The sequence below is a fragment of the Phycomyces blakesleeanus genome (assembly GCF_001638985.1).
Source record: "Phycomyces blakesleeanus NRRL 1555(-) unplaced genomic scaffold PHYBLscaffold_3, whole genome shotgun sequence".
Classification (NCBI taxonomy): Eukaryota; Fungi; Mucoromycota; class Mucoromycetes; order Mucorales; family Phycomycetaceae; genus Phycomyces; species Phycomyces blakesleeanus.
In genome coordinates, this window is record NW_017265136.1 from 1,681,146 (window position 1) to 1,697,810 (window position 16,665).

Below are 16,665 nucleotides of genomic sequence, written 5' to 3' on the forward strand. Positions count from 1 at the left end.
GATGAAACAATAAGCATGGTAAAAAAAAAAGTACTTCATTTCTTTTTGTTTATTAAACCATATTATTGGATACGCTTAATTGTCCCTAAAAAAAAGCATAAAATCCTATTAATAACTCCCTCGAGATTCTTGAAAAAAAATATGACATAGATTATATTGGGCGCACGACTAATTCATGTAGATAGCCATTAAATAAATAGCTGTCCTGTAAAATAAAAAGTCTCTTTAGAACTTCATTAAATTGGTCTTAATCTCAGCATTATTCAAACATATATACATATACGTAAAGACTAGTATTCGATTGATCTTGTGCTTGAAAATTTCTTAATTCAAATATAGCATTATTTGTTTTCTGGAGTGTAAGGATAGTTTATTAAAAAAAAATGCGAAACAAAGAAGCGATCCCCATAAGTTGAGTACAAGAAATAGAATGTTAAGACTCCAAAACAAAATAGACAATATGCCATATAGATACGTAGGTATATTTATACTCTCAAAACATAAGGATATCAATATAAATATACATATTAAAATTGATAGGCGTGGCTATTGATAGATATACTGTTATCTAGGTCTCTAGACCCAAGGGCTTTTAAACTTTTTATTTTGATTGATATAAATATATATATAATGATCAATTTCTTCCTATCTAATCAAATCTTGTTCTATTGTCTTGTGCACATCTTTTGTGTAAGATTCATAAAGATCGACCGATACGCACAGATCACCATACGATAAACCGTTCTTTTCACAAGAAAGGCTGTCAAAGAACAGCAAGAACAACTACTTACATATAATCATAAAGGTTTAGTTGATCAAAAAAGGAGAACGCCGAGTTTGTTGGATGACCAATATGGCAACAGAACTTGCAAACAAGAATTTCCCGCCATACCCAACTGGACAGCTTTCGCAGGAGTGCACGGTCAAGGATACAAAGTAAAAAGGCAAGTACAAGGAGTCGATGTAAGAATTATTTTTTTTAAAAAAAGATACAAGAGTCTCTCTTTGATTTTTTATTTTATTATTATTATTTCCCCTACCCGTTAGGTTCAAGTGACTTGAAAGAAAAGCTCCCTAAACACAATCCATATCTGTGTTGTTCCCTATCCCCTCATTCACATCTTCCTCTATTTCGTCTCCCTTCTATTCCAACTTGTTTTTATTTTCTTACTCTTTCTGCCGTTGCTGCTGTTGCTGTTACTGTTGCTGTTGCCGTTGCTATTGTTGCTGTCGTTGTTCTTATCCTATTACTCTTTCTCTCTTTCTCTCTCTCTCTCTCTTTTTTTGCTTATTTTTTTTTTAATTTTATTAAGTTATTTTATTTATACCTTTGTACACAAAATATCTCTATAGGCTGTGTACAAGCTAATATTTCTTAAACATTTCTTGTATATTCGTATATATATAAAAGTATATCGATACATAAATACATACACACTCATATATACATATATGTACAAATATATGTATAAATATATAAAGATATACTATTTTTTTTAATAAATTATAAGAAGTAGTAGTAGTAGTAGTAGTAGTAGTAGTAGTAGTAGTAGTAGTAATAGAAGATAATTAGTACGCAATAAAAACAGAAACAAAAATAATAATAAAGGCTATATATATATATATATTTATATATATTTATATATATATTATACACACACAAATACAGATGGTGGCAAAACATCCACATTCACGCAGGCCATCTACCACCGGATCCATAGTTCCAGAAAAGACGGACAGGAACACAAAAAGACGCCCTTCTATCTACAGCCGACTATCTGACGGACCTTCTACATCACTTGCTCCCTCCCTTGGGGTAGAAACAAATCCTACACTTGTACCCCTTTCTGGATCACGGCGCACCCACTCTTTCTCAACAACCCAAGATAATGCACAATCCTCCGAACGATTTCGACCTTCTGTACCTGGACCAGGAACTGTAACAGGAACTGGAATTGGAGCTGTGCCTGTAATTGTGCCTGTAACAGGAACAGGAACAGGAACTGTAACAGGAACAGGAACCGGAACTGGAATTGTACCTGGAAATGGAAATGGAAATATAAATGTAAATGTAAATGTAAACGGAAATGGAAATGGAAATGGAAGTGGATCTGCACCTACTCTGCGAAGTGCCAGTACAACCTCTTCTGCACCCCGTCTGTCCATTGCCGACCGCTTCATGAGTAACAACTACAGTCAACCAAAAAACGTCTCACCCTCATCGTCAGCCTCCACAGTCCGGTCAGTAGAGCAAGACATACCCCGCCCAGTCATAGTTTCAATACCAGACCAGGTCAAATCATCTACAGACACTGGCAAGCTCTCTGTAGCAGACCGTTTTATGTCCTCGGCTTCGTCAATGCACTCAAACGATACTCTTTCTCTCCCTATGCGAGAACGATCTGCCTCCAATTTCTCTGGGCGGACCTTACTCAACCCCAGCTCCCTCGCCCTGGTGCCTGGTCCAAAGAGACTCACTATTGCAGATACTTTTATGAGAAGTAACTCTGCCCAACAATCACCCTCTGATGGGATCGGAATGGATCGAACTAGATCCCGCTCTATAATGGATGAACTTGATCTCGGTCACAGATATCCACATTGTAAGTCTCTCAACCAAAAGATATATATATATATATCAAATTCTTTAATAAATAAAACCTCATTCTGTCTAGCTGAATATATACATCCTCTCGAAGGACCTGGATCACGCAAAAGTGCCGTCCTAGACAACCATCTGCTCAATCTTGATCTCTCGATCGCTTCTCCGTCAAGTACTGTCAAGGGAAGAAGCAGCAGCCGCCCCTGGGGTAGCCAGGAAACACTTGTCCAATCTGACAGAAAAAAACCAATCTATGCAAAGTTTACCGATCCCGGAAAGCATCCCACACACAGTATAAAAGAATCGAGTGAATACTGTCCGACCAGCCGATCGTATTCTCTGGATGAATATATTGTCGAGCGCCATGACGACCGGGATTACGACCACCAGACGTCCCTTGAAGAAGATCGGCCCTTGACAGAGGATGCATCTTCGGTACTGACTCTCAAAAACCATGATGACAAAGAAGATCATTACGCTGATGATCCGGTTGCCATGGAAGCAGCCCACCCAAAGAAATGCACACGCGAGACCCATCGAGAGCCACGCACACCGTCTGCAGAGCCTCTTGAAACTCCATCGTCCCAATCACCACTTCCCCCACCTCCCCCACCTCCGCGCGGCTTTTGGATCGGATGCTGTTTTTTCAGCTGTGGCCAGCGTCCGAGCCAGAGCACCCTGAGCCGACAGCAGCAGCAGCGACGTGAAAAGGAAGGTGAGGAGCGCCAAGCAAAGGCAAACTCAAATTGTGGCAGGCGCAGCTGGGTGATCTGCACTTTCTTTACAGTCATCATGGCTGCCGTGATATCCTATCTGCTCTGGCCACGGACACCACTGATGCGGATTGAAGGAGCCTCATTGACTAGTGCAGCAAAGATCACCCAGACCAGACAAGGAATCATGATCGGAAATGCAGCATTTGAGACAGAGTGGCTGGTGAATGTTACGGTTGATAACCGTCAGAACCGGATACCGACCCGCCTTGTGGCCATCCAGGTAATTGCCAAAGATGCCCTGACTGGCCTATTGATCGGTAAAGGGCTGCACAACAACGATCCTAGTCCAGAAGTGATTGTGCTGCCCCCCAGAGCGATCTCTACCATTCAGCTGCCAATCCGTGTAGATTACCAGGCCAGAGATGCATCCGATACTACTTTTGTTGACCTCTCAAAAGCATGCACGCCCCAGCCTGCAACAGCAAATCTAACCCAGGGTCAGCGAGAGTCCTTGCAGCTCCATTTTTGGATCACTCTCCATCTGTTTGGTCTCGACTGGCTGGGATACAAACCCACAGTTATTGCCACGCCTGCAACAGGTGGATTTGCGTGCCCTACTTCATAGAATACTTCTTTTTAATACACATTGCAAACAAACACTCAAACAATCAAACAATCAAACAATCAAGCAATCAATCAAGCAAACAAGCAGGAAAACCTATACACACACACAAACACTCACTCACTCACATAAATGCACACATACAATTATCTACTTTCCCAATAGTTTATCTCCCATCTCGACACTTTTACTCTTCCTTTATTTCTTTCTTTTATTATTACCTTTACATAGTTACAATACTTGTTCTTACTTTTTCTTTTCTATTTTTTTTTGCCTTTCTTTTCTTTCTTTCTTTTTCTTCACCTTTTCACTTCATCATTTTTTTTCCAATATATGAATTGTACATGTGTGTGGGTGTGTGTGTGTGTGTGGGTGTGTGTCTTTTGCTGTAGGCTCACCAAAGACAAAATAATAGCAGCAATAGTGATAATAATGATAATAATAATAATAATAATAATGATAATGATAATAATAATAGAAACCCAATGTTTTTTCTTCTTCTTTCTTTCTTCATAAAAGGAGAGAATACCATTTTTGATAGGGCTAGGGAGTCTTTTCTATGTGCGTGTATGTGTTTGTATGTTTTTCTTATTCTTATTCTTCTTCTTCTTTGGAATATCATTATATGTAATTTATTCTTTATTATTTCCTCTCTCTCTCTCTCTCTTTATGTATATATTTATGTGAGGGGTGGAAAGAACAACAGCAAGGATAATAATCAAGCAATTAAGCAATTGAAAGAAGGAATCAAATAAGAGAGAGAGAGAGAGAGAGAAGCATGAAAACAAAGGATCCCCTTGTAAACTTCCTTGATTTTTATTTAATGCTTATTGTGTAGTACTGCAGACTTCTAAAGTTATTTTTAATATTCTTAAATTTGAGTTGGCTATTATTTTATTTATGAATTTGTAAACAAGCTTATATGAAGTACAATACAGTGCCTAATAAGCCTACATACATCTTTATAATTAAACAAAGAGAAACAGCAACAATTGTTAGAGTACAATATATAAAGGCAGTACATGGTTTATATATATATTTCTTCTCTTATAAGTAATACTGATTTCGATGCTGATGCTAATTCAAGAAAAAAAGAATTAATAGAGTGTATGGATATATATGTATATATAAGGAGGTTTTGTAAGAAGGGGAAGGGGAAGGGGAAGGGGAAGGAGATATAGTGCTTCTAACAAGCAATGGTCGCAACCAATAAAAATCAATTTCGTATTTTTAGAAATTTGGTTTCTTGACACTCAATATATATATATATATAACCAAGAGTGGGGTTTTCTTATTTTATTTTCTTGTTTTCAATAACTTTACAGTTTGACATGAGTACGATATTTTTATATGAAGGTGGACTCGACAATGTTGCTGATGAGAATGGTAATCCTGAACACATAGACTACATGGTTGAGATGATTGCTATTCATTATGAGCACTTGAAAGATCCTACCTCTTTGGAAACACCGTCCACTTCTTTTCTTCTTTTTTTTTTGAAAAAAAAATTGACCGCCTTTTACAATTAAGTTGACCAATTCCTGGTCAAATGTCAAAATGATTGTTAGAAATTTATTGAAAAAAAAAATTAATGTCTTTTACAATAATGAAAAAGAAAAGTCTCGAAGATCAATATTATATTTATCATACATATATCACAGAATTAAAAAAAAAAAAAAAGACTATCATGATGAAGTGGGATTCAGTGAAAATCACCTTATTGAAACCGAATGCAGAATATAAATATATCTTCAATATAACATATAGCATATGGCTATGAGTTTCCAAGTAGCATATTGGAAGTAGGCGTTGATACCACTCCTTTTCAAGGAGAGCTATATTCTTAAGACGGGAAAAGCAATTAATCAATCTTATGCGTTTTAAAAAGGGCACTCTTATGGACAGGCTAACAGGGTAGACTAACAAGATAAAATGGAAAATAAGCGCTACATCACTTATGATTGCTTTCTTTTTTTTTTATCTTACCCGCACTTTTCTTTTGGGAGGGGGGATCAGACTTTGATATTTGTTAAATGTTTCAAAAATAAAAAACGCTAATTCTACGGGACCGACATTTTTTGTGGGGCACGACATTTCTATCTAACCAGACTAATTAATTCTGACCACCTCTCTTTGACTCAATGTCCTTTTCTAATCCTTCGGGGCAAACTGATGTATCCTGAAATGCATACAATATATTCAATTAATAGCCGTTTGCGCCCTAAATTTAAGCTTGACAAGAAAGAAATAATAGTTAGTTACAAATACACTATATCAATAGCCAGCTATGCAAAGGATTATAAGGAGTTGTTGTCATTAGATTATGACGCAATCTTGTTTGATATCATACTATTTATTGGCCTTCTTACGCGTACGATGCCTTTCTTTTTCTTTCACCAAATTTTATCTATATTACTGGAAAATGACTCAAGGTTTGTTATTGAAAAAAAAAGTTAGAAGCAAAGCTGCTTATTTTTTCCTCCAAAGGTATTGAATCGTGATATCCCGCCCCAGGCAAATATTTTGACAAGATGGGCACAAATTGTGGTCCAGGAGAACCAAAATGCTGTATGCTACCCAAAAATGTCGTCTGCGTAGGATTAGTATTTTTTTAAAAAAAAAATCATGTAACTAATATCAAAGTACGACCCTAAAAAAAACAAGGCAATTATGGGTAATGTAGTGCTTATTTTCCATTTTATCTTGTCAGCCTACCCTGTAAGCCTGTCCATAAGGTTTCCCCCGCTATAAACAGCTCAATTATTTTCTCCCGTATATCAGGGTATTTCAATAGATAAAATTAACTTGGATTTCTGAAAGACAACTGGCGTGAAATTGTGGGATGAACAATTTAAGAAAGTAGAAATCAAGGCAAGTAACAAAGCACGATGAAAGAAACTCTCCCCCCCCCCCCCCCCCTTTTTTTTTTAATACTTTCTGCGAAATAGGAAAGACTAGATAATACTGCGCGGGAGACCATAAATAATAATATGCCTGTTGGTACAATTATGAAAAGAAAAGCCGTTGAATTATTCAATGACGGAACTGCTGTCAATTCAAGAGATTATAAAATTATGAAGTTGGTGTCCCAAAATCTTGCACATGTTTTATGCACCTTATTATTGACCCTTTTCAAATTTGTATGAGCGGCTTATCTTCTATTTTAGACATCCGTTATATTACGGACAGCTCGCAAAAGTCTTTGTTTAAAGACTATGAATAGGATTTTTTTTTGTCAAAATATATACTAAAAAAGAAAATATGATATTACCTTAGGTCCCGTCTATGGTCTGATCTTCTCTACTTGGAAAACTGTGATTAATTGGTATAGACAGATTTATTTTGAACTTTTAGTCTGTCCATACCAATAATACTCATGTTAAATTGTAAAGTTTTGTAAAACAAGAAAAAAAATAAAAAAATAAAAATAAAGCAACCCCACTCTTGGTTATATATATATATATATTGAGTGTCAAGAAATTACATTTCTAAAAATACGAAATTGATTTTTATTGGCTAATGATATCGATTTTGATTGGTTGCGACCATTGCTTGTTAGAAGCACTGTACACATGGATATGATAGTCTTAGTATCAGCCTAATTATTATTATTATTATTATTATTAATAATAATGGTAGTAATAATAAGGAGTAAGGGATATTAATATTTGGTGGTTAAAGCATTGCCTGGCGGACATTGTCGGTCTTAACTTGGAACCACTTTTTGAGTGCATAGAGAGACGAATGTCGGGTTTTTCCATTCACAGCACGCTCAAGGCTAACCTTACTATTGAGGCGGGCAATGAACTCGATAGCATTGAGGTAACTGATGGCCAGAGGAATTGATGTGTCACCACCTGTTGCATTGTTGTGTATAACGTTCTCCAAGGTGTGAGGTCCAACCGGAATAAAGTTCAGTCCTTTGCGCATCCGAGGCAGCGAGCTATCCCAGCTGACGTCTTCCTTTAAGAACTCGACGTGCGAGTCAATAACCTGGTTTGCAATCGAGGGCTTGTAGACCGAGTCAATGAAGGTCAGGATATGGTTCTCAAATTGTGTTCGGTAACTAGGAACGTTGAGAACAGCCTTCATCAGGGGTCGGATAGAAATTCCGCCAAATTTCTTATAATCTCCTTCGGCGACCTTCTTCATCGACACAGGCCCACTTCCCATCACGTAGTCGAGATCCCAGCTTATCCATCTGAACCGATCTTGAGAAGGATCCTTGTAGAGGTAATAATTGTCGGTATTTTGGAGATAACCATCAGAGTAACCATTGAGGAATTCAAATGCCATACTATAAAGATAATATAGATATAAAGTTAATTTTCAAAATAAAAATAAAAATTTAAGATTAAAAGCAGATCTATATATTTTCTGCCTTTCTTTTTTTTTTGCCGCATGTTCAATGTACATACTTGATTAAAAATCCGTTCACATCAAGCTTGTTTTCCCAGATTTCCAATGTCGTACTGTCGGCCACAATTTGTCCTGATTCCTGGATTTTCAATTGCTCATCAATGAACTTTGTAAAGCTAATGAGCTCACTCAGAGGCTCGGTCTCGGTTTTTGGGGCCTCCTCAATATCATAGCCACTTTGACTGTAGTATTCGGTGTCGTCTCCATGGTAGCTCAAATCTGCCTTTGATTTTGTGCTCTGGCTACCTCCCTTTCCTTCATAAAGCATTCCATAGTCATAAGGCTTCTTTCCGCCATTGAACTCATTGGTAAGCCAAGTATCATCGTATTTTTCGGCAAATACAAACAACCCAATGGCCTGCTGATTGATAAAGAGTCTAATAAGCAGAGCAATCTTAGTTTAGTTAACATACTATAAAACATTATATGACATACCTAACATAGGAAGCCTTGCTGGCTGGAACACCAGTTGAGTGAAGCATGTCAAGAGCTAGCTTTTCTCGCATGTAGCTGGGATCTGTTGCGGGCGATCTAAATTTCAGCTTGCGATAGCCTTCAAAGTCTTGACCTTTTGGTAGATTGAGATTATAAGCAAACTTTGTCAAATAGCGTGATGATCGGCCACCTATTTTCAGTTTTGCATCGTGTACTTTATCAATTTTGTTTGCACTGTATTACAAAGGTGAAAAACATTTAATACAGAATCCAATATTTAGATATATATATATATATATATATATAGTATAAAAAATAAAAGAACGTGGTATTGGAGTTGAATAAAACTGTTGTACTAAGAAAAAACCAAAAGAGATTATTGCTTGCCTGATGTACGTCATGTTGACGCGGATGTCAATATCTTGAAGATAATATCCATGAAGACGGTCAATGTCTGCCTGGTTTGCGACAATGTGACATGTGGGGATTTCGTTTTCTGCATGATACTGGGAGTCCAAACGGTCATAGGTTTTTGGGTATCCAGGGAGTGCAGAAAAGGTTTTGAGTGACTTTTTTGTCCAGGAACGGCCATAGAATTCATTCAGGGTATTTGAACTGGTAAGAGGATCACGTTCAAAGGGTTCTTGGTCAACAGTCTTGTTGGTCCCCTTGCTTAATTTAACATAACGATATGCGTATCCAGAAGGGGCCTCTCCTTGGTGGAGAATTGTGCTAGAGTCAGTTGGATTGAGAGCGTAAATTTGACCATTGACCAAGACTCCAATAGAGGTATCAGAAGAATGTTTCTCGTCAGTGGTCAAGCCAATCACACTGTAGGTCGCAAAATCATCTTTGGCAGACACTGATAGTAGTAGGCTTGTAGCAAGGGCTATTAGACATAAATGTTATATATATATATATATGCAGTTGATGTGAGTGAGTGAGTGAGTATGGGTGAGAGAGAGAGAGAGTATGAATATAAAAGATATTATTGAATATAGTTTATAGTAATAAAGGAATTCGAGAAAACTTACATAGTAGGGCAAGACGAGGAAGCATTAGAAATTACAAAGAAGTTGGTCAAGATAACATTCATTGCTGTCTCTCATTCTCAGTCATTTTTATAGTCTTCTTTTCTGACAACTAAATCAGAAAACTCCTATCTTTTTCCTTTCCTTTCCTTTCCTTTCTTTGTTTCTTTCTTTCTTTCTCAACCGCGCCACCGCACATTTTGTCTTGAGAAAAAAAAGGCAATTCCTTTTGGTCATACTTTGTTTCAGACGATCTTGAGATAATTTGAAGGACCTTTTCTATTCTGGGTCATACTTTTATTTTTATTATTAAAATAAATACTATTATTAATGGTTGTCCGACTGAATTACACGCTCGTACATACATATATGATATTTAAATATAATATATATTCTCTTAATAGTATTAATAGTATTTATTATTATTAAATGTAGTAAATGTATTATCATTATTATTGGGGTATTTCTTTATCGATAAAGAGATAGGCCCTCTCACCTCCTTACTTGAATTATTATTATAGCTATAATTCAATTCTGCTTGTAAGAAGAAGTAGATCTTGAAGTACTTAATTCGCAATCTGTAGAACAACCCAATCCAGGCCTTCGAATAACCTATTTCAATTGGGGTTTATTTTACTCATCTATCTTCTTCTTCACGCATTTATTTTTCTCAATTTTTAATTTTAATTTCAATTTCAATTTTTTTTTTTTAAAAAAAAAGGCAAGAAGCAGAAAAAATAAAGCCAATCAACTTACCCATCACCAGAAAGTGCGGAACATGCCTACGATAAGATTTACAAGATTAGACTAAAATAAATAAAATTATAATATTACACTAGTCTAGCCTACTCTAGTCAAATCCCAATCTATTATCCTTCGACACTTCCATATTTGACAGAGCAAGAAAGATATACATATACATATAGATATATGTGTGTTTGTACGTATTGGTTACCTGGATATGCCATTGTCGGTCTTTAAGATGGGTCAACCCCAGGGCCTCTGATATTTGGGAAGCACTCAGGGCACCTTTTACATCCTGTTTGTTGGCAAAAACCAATAGACTTGCGTTTTGTAGTTGCTATTGTAATTCAATTCAATTCAATTCAATTCAATTCAATAGAAAATCCACACACACACACACATATATATATATATATATATATATATACAACAAGAAGTATAAACTTCCATTATTACTCTCTCTTTCTCTCTCTTTCACTTGCTTGTATATTCATATATGAATATAGATATTTACCTCACTTTCCATCATTTGATGTAATTCATGCTTAGCAACCGGGAGTCGGTTAGCATCTGTACTATCGATTACCATAATAACAGCCTACAAGGTTGAAACCTTAATATTTTAAAAGACAAAAACGAGCATGATGGAACACAAGATAATAACAGCTCTAATGCTAAAATAATACTACAAAACGGTCCTTACTTTTGTATTTATATAATATGTTTTCCAGGAAGCTCGGAGCGATTCTTGACCTCCAATATCCTATAACTAAATCCTTTTAATACTCTTGAGTTTCTTTCTTCCATATATATACATATATACTTGGGGAGATAAAGTGAGGGATTTATTAAAAAAAAAGAAAAGAAAAGGGGATAAATATATAGATATACTTGCCCACATTAAAAACTTTATGTTTTTATATTCTACTTCTTCGACATTGCTTCCAATCGTAGGGGTTGTTGTAACAACCTGATTCATTAATCTATAGATGAGTTAGCATAAAATAATAGCAATACTATATATATATATATATATATTTAAAGGAGAGGTAAATGACGTGAATGATGAATGACCTACAATTTGTAAAGAATTGTTGTCTTTCCGGCATTGTCCAGACCGACAATGATAATCTTGACTTCAGTTTTTGAAAAAAGTCGATTCCACAATCCACTAAAAACGATGCCCATTATTAAAATTATAGGATATAGAATAAAAGACCAAAAGAGCAAGAGAGTGAGAGAAAAGGAACCAAAAAAAAAAAGAAAGAAACAAAGAGAGAGAGAGAGACTTTAAGCGGGATTCAAAATTAGATTAGGAAAAAAGCTCACGGTCTTGATGGGATTTATTATTATTATTATATTTTACAGCAATACTTTTGGTCTTCCTTCGTCTTCTTAATTATTCCTTTTTTAATAGTAGTATTAATAGTGATAAAAGCAGTAACAGCAAAGGCAAGGGTAACAAGAATACCAATTATACAAAAAAATCAAGCTACAGATAATATATATATATATATATATACATATTTGATGTACTTCTGCGTGTGTGTGTGTTTTACTCAGAATCATGGTCTTCATTAAGCTGGTATTCCTCTCTCCAAGATTCTGAAATTTCTCTGGCGCTTACTCTGTGCGCCGGGTCAACTACCAACAAGCGTACTAAGAGGGGTACAAAAGCGTCTGCTAGTCTTTTGCCATCGGTATGAGATGATGACGATATATGCAAAAATGCCTTTGTCAGCCATGCATTGATCTGCTCTTCGTCCTGTTGCAAGATCTTGTTGGCCTCGGTACTGTCTTTGAAGAGCGGACGTCTGGCTGCTAGCTGGTAGATAATACAGCCCACGGACCAGAGATCGACAGCCGGATTGGCCTGTAATCTACTGACTTTGTAGTGTCCATTTTCTCGCAAGATCGCATTCTTGAACAGTTCGGGTGCACTCATCGAGTTAAGCACAACGCCAGTCGAATTGTATGTCCCGGCCTCGAGACTCTGATCAAAGCAGCAGACCCTCCAGTCAGTAATCGAATCAGCTGCCTGATAAACAAAGCTTTCCAGACTCAAACCAAGATGGACGTAGCGGTGCGTGTGCATGTCAGCCAAGGCACTCAGGATAGACAGAGTTGACCAGGTCTTGAAATCAAAGTCTGAAACGAAATCTTCATAGAAACTGTCTCGGTTGGGATCATGGGTGAGCATTCGAAGAAGAGTCTGGCTTGCTGTACAAAGGGAGGACACCCAATAGTATCTGTAACCGTAATTCGCTGTAGGAGTCTGAATGTCAAAGGCTATGATATGTTTGACAGCATGTGGGGAACTAGCCAAGGCTTTGGCCACACGAATAGACTGCACAAACGCACTATAATTGGCAGTCGTAAAGTAATGGATTGTGTAGAGCTTCGGGTGCTCTCTCGTACCGTTCTTGCTGTCCATACAGGTTCGAGTTGCATAGTTTGGAATTCGGTTTTCGTTGATGCTGCCGTCAAAAGTATCATTCGAGAGAACATAGGGGTCCAGAATCGAAGCACCATTAAGGGCGTCTGGCTCATAGCGCTCGAGCATACCATAAGGTATATCCATTCGGATGTAGAGGCTTCGGTCTTCGTTGTATTTTGTCTTGTTGTGGAACAACGTGGTGGGTAGTTCCTCCATGACAGGACTGCGAGTGGAAACTGTAGAGTGCTTTCTTCTTCTGTTCTTTCGGCGGCACCACATAAACAGAAAAATCAGGAGCGCCAAGGCTAGTACACCACCAACCACACCACCGGCAATCGGACCTGCCTTGGATGACGGGCCTGTGGGTCCGTTAGAACCTGCGGATCCCGGTGGACTGTATGGATACTCCAGACTTCCTATCGCCTCGGACAAGACACTGAACTGGCCCTCTCCATTGTAGCCACCGATCAGCAAAGTGCCACTGTTGTCATCAACTCCAGGAATAGAGCGCTTTTCGGATACAGAAGCAGTAGTAAAGCTGCTACTATTGCTATTATTGACACTACTACTACTACTACTACTACTATTATTATTATTGTTATTATTGTTATTATTACTGCCGTTACTGTTGCTATTATTACTATTAGTGTTATTATTACTGCTGTTGTTGTTGCTATTATCATTATTGTTATTATTAATAGCAGGTTGAACAAAGATTGAGATACTGTTCCAATCGTTTAATGAAGACGGTAAGCCGACTCGATTAGGAACCAGATTACTCGGATCAGAGCTAGCGCTCGCCTGTGGTGCAGGTGTAACGTCTCTCTTTGCTCTTCTTTTAATCTTTCGTTTTTCCTGCGAAGCCAGAGATGTTAATAGTGATATTATTGTTGGCTCAGGACGATCGGTGTATTCTTCCGTCTCATTGTTGACACTATTGCTGGGTTTTTTAGAAGTTGGAGTTGGAGTCCGGGTTTTCCTGTCAGAGAGACTAGAAATAGTTGTTACATTTGGTAATTGGGTTGGGACACCAACGGGACTGCCAAAGATAGTAGGTTGGGCATCTGGATTAGCAGATACCAGTTGAGTGGCTTGTCCAACGGGAACATTAACATAAAAGAGTTCAATGCTGTTTTTAGACAATATGAGAAGGTTTCGAGAATCTTTGGTTATTTCGTAGGCTTGAACAGGATTCGATAGATCGGTTGCAAGTTTATGGTAGCTAACAGCAATAGACGAGGTGGTGTTGCTGCGTGCATTGCTAGTGTTGAATTCGATTATAGTCGAGGCAGTGTATCCAAACTGCAATATGTTGTATCCAGCAGTTCCACCTTGATTGGAAATCCGGGCAAGTCTTGTGGTGTCGATTGAACTGCCGATACTTTGATAAGGAAATCGAGAGACAAGTCCATTGAGGTTTCGACAGGTCGAATAGATGGATCCATTGATGTCCAGGAGCGCAACGCATTGTGATGCATCTTGGAAATCAAAAGGAACTACAGATACAATCTTGTCTTTGATTGTATTCCCAAGACGGATTTGCCAAGAGTATCCAAGAGACAGACCATCTGCAGCCACATTAAAAACATTTACGACCTGAGAAACTGTAATTTGTATTAATATAATTATATATATATGTGTGTGTGTGTTTGTGTGAAAGGGATATGGACACAAAGAGGCATTTTTCTTTTCTTTTCTTTTCTTTTCTTTATACCTTTGTCTGCGTTTTTTCCTAGTACATAGAATTCAGATCTTGAGGGATCAAAAGCACAAACAGGTTCATAAATCTCGTCATTAGCGGTAGTCAGCAAATTGACCGTGTTTGTGGATTGTGCTGGATTGGAAGTGTCTGCAATGTCATAGGATTGTACGGTAGTTGTTGGATTAGTAGTATCGTCCTTTTTATTATAATTGACTGAAAACAGTCGATTGTTGATTTGACCAAGACATGCGGATTGCATGATAATAATAATAATAATAATAATAATAAAGATATAAATATAAATATATATATAAAAGAAGAAGAAGAAGAAGAAGAAGAAGAAAAATATTAAGAAGAATAAGAGGTATCTTTATGCAGAACAGAAAGAAAGACAAATATTTACTATACAGATAGTGTTACCCATGCGCAGTAAAGAAAAGGCTGGTTATTGGAGTTAAAGTTCAAATAAAAAATCAAGAAGGCTCGGCAAAAATACAAAGCAAAAATAGGACAACGGCTTGTATGATATTGTATCAGGTACGATATAATATAATAATGTGTGATGGGCTGGTAGGACAGTCGTCGAGCTAAAAATTTTAGTTTGATGTTGCTTTAGAGATCAAAGAGTATTTATATATAGCTTTGATTCGATTCGATTCGATTCAATTTGATTTGATTTGATTTGATTTGCTCTGGTTTGTCTTAATTTGTTTCTACAGGACATTTCTTTAATGCAAATTATTTTACTGTAACTATGAGAACAAATGAAAATAGCCATATACTACAATAGCTCTTATAATGATATATCACAAGAGAATGGAGGAACTTACTCAAATAAATATTTTTCTGGTGGCACTCTGGTTCGGCTCACCTAAAATAATAGTAATAAATAGAAAAAAGAATAGATCGTAACGAAATCACAAGATGATACTTACACAAACCAAATCAGCCACATGGAATATAAAAAGAGAAATACTATTGATATTCTGATAATAATTTTGAGTATATTCTATAGTGTAGCTTGTGTATATAGAGAGTGTGCGAATAAACCATTTGATCTAAAGCGTCTCACCTTGTTAGTTGTCATATTGAGATACCATCCAAAAGTCCCTGTTTCTTTATATGGATATTTTATAGGTGAAGTTTACTATACGTTTGATTAGTATTAGTATTATTCTTTTACCAAAGGTTTATTTTTTGGTGAGAATTTTTCTCTTTCTCTCTCTTCAAATAGACAATAGATTGGTCGTACAGTAGGGTGTACAAGAAGCAAAGAAGAGAGTCTATTTTCTTTGTAAGAATAAAATATACAAGTATATATGTATGTATATATATTCTAGTGTTTATAAAACAAATCCTCTTTCTCTGTTGTTGTTATTGTTGTTGTTTTAATAAGCAGGCTTAAGTTTGACAATTGATTAGCTACACACCAGCATACACACAAATACATATATAGATGTTTGTCAAGACCTTTATACCTGTCTTTCTATAGTGTCTTTTTTTTTTAAAAAAAAAAATCAACGCTCTTACAAACGGCATATCCACTCACAGCCACTCTACGTCAATAGTCTACAGAATAATGTGTATATATACAATACTTTCAAAAATACTTAAGGTTTATACTATGATAAAAATACATACAACATATAAAAAGAGCACTTTGTATCCAAAAATAGAGAACAATTTGTGATACCACATACCCTTTTGCACAAAGCCATATCTGTAAAAGAGATTTTAAACTATTTGTGTATATTTTTATATAGCTCTTTATATTTTGATCGCAATAGATAGGTATACAAACTAATTGAATTAATACAAGTATAGAAAAATATATAGTATTAATACTGTCTAGTCCTCAAAACAACATACCACCCTTGCATTGGACTCAATTCATTATGTTGATTGGAATTTCACCTGTAATTTTATTTTTATTTTTTTATTTTTGATACAAGAATAT

At 36.5% G+C, this 16,665-nt stretch overlaps 4 protein-coding genes across 4 annotated transcripts; 1 reads left to right on the top strand and 3 right to left on the bottom strand.

Annotated features, from left to right (window-relative positions):
• Window positions 1-430: 430 nt before the first annotated feature.
• Window positions 431-3,943, top strand: PHYBLDRAFT_163756 (hypothetical protein; the record flags this gene model as incomplete). The annotated part of the gene is made up of 4 exons (XM_018434865.1): window positions 431-479; window positions 806-963; window positions 1,670-2,603; window positions 2,676-3,943. 4 exons carry the CDS (start codon window positions 431-433, stop codon window positions 3,941-3,943), a joined length of 2,409 nt encoding a protein of 802 aa, XP_018296702.1.
• Window positions 3,944-7,422: 3,479 nt separating this feature from the next.
• PHYBLDRAFT_77075 (secreted coth spore-coat protein domain-containing protein) lies at window positions 7,423-9,871 on the bottom strand. Its single transcript, XM_018443222.1, has 5 exons — window positions 9,829-9,871; window positions 9,182-9,683; window positions 8,795-9,028; window positions 8,359-8,736; window positions 7,423-8,237 (listed from the first exon to the last, which is right to left on the bottom strand). Exons 1-5 carry the CDS (start codon window positions 9,851-9,853, stop codon window positions 7,616-7,618), a joined length of 1,761 nt encoding a protein of 586 aa, XP_018296703.1. The 5' UTR covers window positions 9,854-9,871; the 3' UTR covers window positions 7,423-7,615.
• Window positions 9,872-10,391: 520 nt separating this feature from the next.
• PHYBLDRAFT_154425 (hypothetical protein) lies at window positions 10,392-11,757 on the bottom strand (the record flags this gene model as incomplete). The annotated part of the gene is made up of 7 exons (XM_018433325.1): window positions 10,392-10,437; window positions 10,582-10,607; window positions 10,781-10,906; window positions 11,084-11,167; window positions 11,273-11,332; window positions 11,465-11,552; window positions 11,648-11,757. 7 exons carry the CDS (start codon window positions 11,755-11,757, stop codon window positions 10,392-10,394), a joined length of 540 nt encoding a protein of 179 aa, XP_018296704.1.
• A 138-nt stretch (window positions 11,758-11,895) lies between these two features.
• On the bottom strand, window positions 11,896-14,967 carry PHYBLDRAFT_185294 (hypothetical protein; the record flags this gene model as incomplete). The annotated part of the gene is made up of 3 exons (XM_018439056.1): window positions 11,896-13,516; window positions 13,718-14,610; window positions 14,721-14,967. 3 exons carry the CDS (start codon window positions 14,965-14,967, stop codon window positions 12,125-12,127), a joined length of 2,532 nt encoding a protein of 843 aa, XP_018296705.1. The 3' UTR covers window positions 11,896-12,124.
• Between the last annotated feature and the right edge of the window lie 1,698 nt (window positions 14,968-16,665).

What these genes read in the sequence shown, in the direction of transcription:
- PHYBLDRAFT_77075 (XM_018443222.1), bottom strand. Translation starts at nt 9,853, where the DNA reads ATGCTTCCTCGTCTTGCCCTACTAT. An exon ending in GTCAACATGACGTACATCAG is followed by an intron (nt 9,029 to 9,181) that starts GCAAGCAATAAT and finishes TTTGTAATACAG; the next exon opens with TGCAAACAAAATTGATAAAG. An exon ending in AGCAAGGCTTCCTATGTTAG is followed by an intron (nt 8,737 to 8,794) that starts GTATGTCATATA and finishes TCTGCTTATTAG; the next exon opens with ACTCTTTATCAATCAGCAGG.